The sequence below is a fragment of the Epithele typhae genome (assembly GCF_022376455.1).
Source record: "Epithele typhae strain CBS 203.58 chromosome Unknown BXZ73scaffold_713, whole genome shotgun sequence".
In the NCBI taxonomy this organism is placed as follows: Eukaryota; Fungi; Basidiomycota; class Agaricomycetes; order Polyporales; family Epitheliaceae; genus Epithele; species Epithele typhae.
In genome coordinates this window covers 182-4776 of record NW_025954904.1, presented here as the reverse complement: position 1 = coordinate 4776, position 4595 = coordinate 182, and the positions used below count along the sequence as shown (strand labels likewise).

Sequence of the window (4595 nt, the reverse complement as noted above, 5' to 3'; positions counted from 1 at the left end):
CCCTTCGGGGCAATTGGACTTGGCGTCGAATAGAATGGATGACGTGTGAAGGAGGCAGGCTTCGAGGATCCGCCAGTCGTTGATTACGTTCGGTTGAAGCATGTAGCCGTTCGTAGTGTTGACGATTGGAAGCAAAGAGGAACTCACACCAGCGAGGATGGGGGACTCTTTGCGAATTTTTTTGAGCATATAGGCCAATTCCGGAGCTCTGTTCGTCGCCCACACTGCTTTCCTGAGGTCCCTCGGGGTGAGGTTGAGGTGAGGATCCGAGACTATAAGCCCCGGCAGGGATTCTACGGCAGAGGGGTTGATGACGGTAAATGTAAAACCCTCGTAGTCAAAGAATCTGCAAAGATGAGCAGGTGCCCTTTATATCTATCAGTCAGCGTTTCTTCAAGGAGGTGACCGTTAACGGGACGAACATCATATCAGATTGCCAGTCAGCACGGAGCGGTCGCAAACGTAGTCGCGGATCAGGCACAGACCAAGTGTCTACAAGCAACGCTCAGCCTCGTTGGTCTCTTGTGTGTATTGGGGTATAAATACCTTGGGGGTACCAAAGCGGGAGGTACCACATCAGGAAAAACCCAAATCCATAATGAGACATTACTGAGGCTTGTAAGGGCTAATGAGCTGGATTATGGTGTTATTCAGAAGTATTATTATTCACTTACCCATCTGCTAATGAGAAACCATTCCACGGAGAAGGAAGTATTAGTCGCGAGAGTAGGCCCTCACCAGGTGCATTTAGTCTCACTCATGGCCGTAGATCAATGCTTCAAGCACCGGATATCGAGTAGTAGCACTCATCACACATAGAATATAGCGCAATCATGGATGAACATTATCTGAGATCCAGACCAGTACCTAGCTACAGCGATATAGATGTACATATCAACTAGCGATGATGTAACATGAACAGTGCCGTAGGTGCACGCGTAGCGACGGAGAAGTGCGTGGCCGAGAATGCGTGCACGGGGAGAATGGATACAAAGACGAAAAAGCCGTGTACTAACGAGGGGAGGGCTGAACCCGGCGTGTGCACGCCAGCAGCACCTTTCGCGCACCGTTCATCTACTGGTCCTCTCGGGGGACCACATCGAGCGCACCATACTCGACGGCGAACGAACCGGCCCTCCTCCGTCTGCATCTGGACCTGCTCCCGCCTCTGCGCCAGGGGCAGCAGCAGGCGGGCCGTCGACCGTGGAGACTACGAACGTGTCCTGGAGCGAGACCGTGTGTGCAGTCACGCTTACATGCCACAAAACGCCGTCCACTCGCCGAGGGCGTACGCGCGGAAGACGGTGAGTAGGACGTTGGTGCGGCTGTCTCCTCCACCCGCTGGCAGGACGTGGACGTAAATGTGGATGACAATGACGTCCCAGGGCGGACACGGCCATGGAGCGCGCACTTGCGCTAGGCCAGCTCGTATCACATGGGGTTCTACCATGCGTGTGTGAGGGCATGCATGGGGGAGAGAACGGATCAGCAAAGCAGAGGGGACGGAAGTATACTGCCTCACCGGTGATAACGATGTTTGTGATCCCAAACCACATCCACTCGATAACCAGGTCCTTCAGGCTTGCCGCATGCGTCGTCCGGGTCGTGCTTTTCGTCAGCGTTGTTCAAGACAGAAACTAGCGGGGACGCACCGTAACCATCGCGCCTCGATCTGTCCATCGTACTCTTCAAATCCAGAGCGAGCCCTGCCCTCAGTGCAGTGCCATAATATAGTCGCACGATACGCTTATTTGCGGCACAGGAATATGCGAATATTCCGCTTATTTGCACTCAATTGAGCCTAGCATCTGTTCTCGATATACCTGCTCATATGAGCTTATGGTGGTAGACAGTGCTCTCACTCATATGAGGCCCCCCCAAAAACTGTTCCAGCTCCTTCATAATATCAGTTCAATTGAGGTAGGTGGTTTCAGGAGTGTTTGGCTCATGTGACAGCCATCATTTCACAAGAGTCATGCTCACATGAGGTCATCCATGTGCATGAAAGACAGGCTTGTATGAGCAACAGTCTGTTCACAAGGCACTCGCTCATGTGAGGGCAGTCAGTTTAGGAAAGTCCTGCTCATATTAGGGAAATCTTGCTTAGTTAACAGGACCGCTCAACTGAAAGGGGACCGTTTATGAGAGAATCACTCATTTGAGATGGATGAGTACTAGAGAAAATCGCTCCCATGAACTGTGACTGGTTTGGGAAATATTCGCTCATATGAGTGGCCCTTGTTCGTAAGAGATGGGCTCATGCGAGCGTTTTTGTGAGCGAAACATACGTTTAAATGAGTGGCGAAAATTTTGGCAGTCATCGAGAATTGCGCTTGTTGGAGTTTCTGTCAGTTTGCGAGAAATGCGCTTACACGAACCCACCAGTGTGCGAGAGATGCGGTCATATGAGCAGTGCTCCGTTTTCCAGAACTCCGCTCATATGAATGGGCTACCAGTTCGCCAGACATGCGCTCACATGAGCCTGCCGGTATCCAAGTGATACGCTCATGTGAGCAGCACTTGGTTTTCAAAAGATTCGCTCATGCGAGGATCATTCAGTTTGGAAGAGATTCGCTCATACAAGAGACACTCGGTTTTCAAGAGATTCGCTCACACGAGGGAGATTCAGTTTTCAGGAAATTCGCTTACATGAACCCACCAAGCGTTTTTCAAGAGGTTCTTTCTTGAAAGCAGTTTTCAAGAAATGTGCCCCATGAGCTGATTAGTCAGCTGATCAGCCAAACAGGCAGTCAGTAGTGCCAATTCACTCCTGCTCTGATCACTAAAGATTTAGCTCTTTACAAAACCAGCTCTGCTCAGGAGAGTCCAGACAATGTGCCCATAAAAAACTGGAAAATAAAAATCGGTTTTGGGGCTGCTAGAAACAGAAACCTCATTTTCTGAAGAACTCGGAAAGAAAATCTATTTTTGGGGTCTCAAAATATTTTCAGAGAACTAGAAAAGAAATCTTCTTCTGGGTCCCTTAAAAACGTCTCACAAAAACAATTTAAAGCTGATCGGTCATCTTTGGCACAAATCAAATTGGGCGGTTTGAATGCCACAGAACAGTGACTCTGGGCTAGTGACATCAAATTTTTCAGGCTTCACTAGGCAGAGGGTGGCAAGCAAGCTGAGGCAAGAAAAACAAATACCGGCAGGGGCAAGGGGAGGCTCATGTGCTACATAGGTGCGCTAGTAAGTAATACCACGTCCCGCGACAACGCGGAGGCAGACGTAGAGGCGGGTGATGCGGAGCAGGGTAGAGAACGAGGCGGAGGGTCGGGACAACGCGGAGGAGGAGGGCGACGTGGGCGATGTGAATGCGGGAGACGCGGAGGCGGGCGACGCAAAGGCAAGCGAGGCGGAGGTGAGGGGCGCGAACACGGAGGAGGGCGACGCGGAGGTAGGCGGCTCGAAGGAGACGGCAGGCGCGGGCGAGGAGGAAGGCGGTATGGGCGGGCGGCGCAAGGCAGCGCGGGCGGAGGGCAGTACGAAGGAGGGCCGCATGGAGGGCCACGCGAAGTCAGCCGAGGCTGAGGCAGGCGACATGAGCGGGCGGTGCGACGGAGGCGGCGGGCGTGGGCAGAGCAGGGCGAGAGGGAAGAGCGGGCGACACGGGTGGAGAGCAGCGCGGGGGCGGAGGAGGGTGACGCGGAGGAGCGCGGGACTGAGGAGCGCGGTGCTAACGAGGACGGTGACGCGGGCGGAGGAGCGCGGCGCAGAGGAGGGTGCCGCGGAGGGTGCAGGAGAGGAGGGCGGCACGAAGGAGGTAGCGGGCGTGGGCGGAGGAAGGCGAGGAGGGAAGAGGAGGACGACGCAGAGGCGGGCGACGTAGAAGTGGGTGGTGCAGGTGGACAACATGGGCGGAGGAGGGCAGCGCGGAGGAAGGGGGCGACGCGAAGGACCGGGAGGAGGAGGGCGTCCGGGCGGACGTCGTTGGCCTGTTGTAGTTGTCGACGGGGCGACAGGAAGTATGTGTGGGTGGGCGTCGGGAACGCAGGAACGCGGAGGAGAGGACTCACCAAAGCAAAGGCCGCGGCACGTCGCCGCGACCCCATATCCTCATCTCCATACTGAGGACGTCCGGATGGACGTCCTCGTGCAGTGTTTGTTGTGGGAGTGGCCGGGAGGGTGAGTGAAGGGCGGGATAGAGGTCGAGGTTGAGGGAGGGAGGGGGACGGAAGATCGGGGTCACCTGGTGACGCCGGGGTCCAATAGCGGGCGACAGTCGACCGTATGGTCGCTATCGTCTGCCTGGGCAGAGCGGGGAAGAGGACGAGGACGAGGACGAGGAGAGGAAGGACGGCGAAAGGGAAGGACGCGTGGCGTGCATCACAGCCACGTGTTGATGCGCGCCACGCGTCCTTGCCGCCCACGTATCCCACCGCTGAATGCTGTTTTCATATGGTCCGGAGGGGTTGTAAATCCCCTCGCCTTGCGATTCTTGATACTTCGATGCGCCGAAAACAGTGCTACCAGCTTCGCTCGAGTTGAGGAGCAGTCCCGAGTCTCTCAAGAAATCCCCAAACGCAGAGGTCCAGATGTTGAGGCACTACGGTGGTTTTGAAGCGACTGATAAAATAATCGCCGTATCG

The 4595-nt window shown here is 54.9% G+C and overlaps 1 protein-coding gene across 1 annotated transcript; it reads right to left on the bottom strand.

Moving 5' to 3' along the window:
* Positions 1 to 3192: 3192 nt before the first annotated feature.
* Positions 3193 to 3861, bottom strand: BXZ73DRAFT_111989 (uncharacterized protein; the record flags this gene model as incomplete). The annotated part of the gene is made up of 1 exon (XM_048017433.1): positions 3193 to 3861. The coding sequence occupies one exon, from the start codon at positions 3859 to 3861 to the stop codon at positions 3193 to 3195; it is 669 nt and encodes a 222-aa protein (XP_047870408.1).
* Between the last annotated feature and the right edge of the window lie 734 nt (positions 3862 to 4595).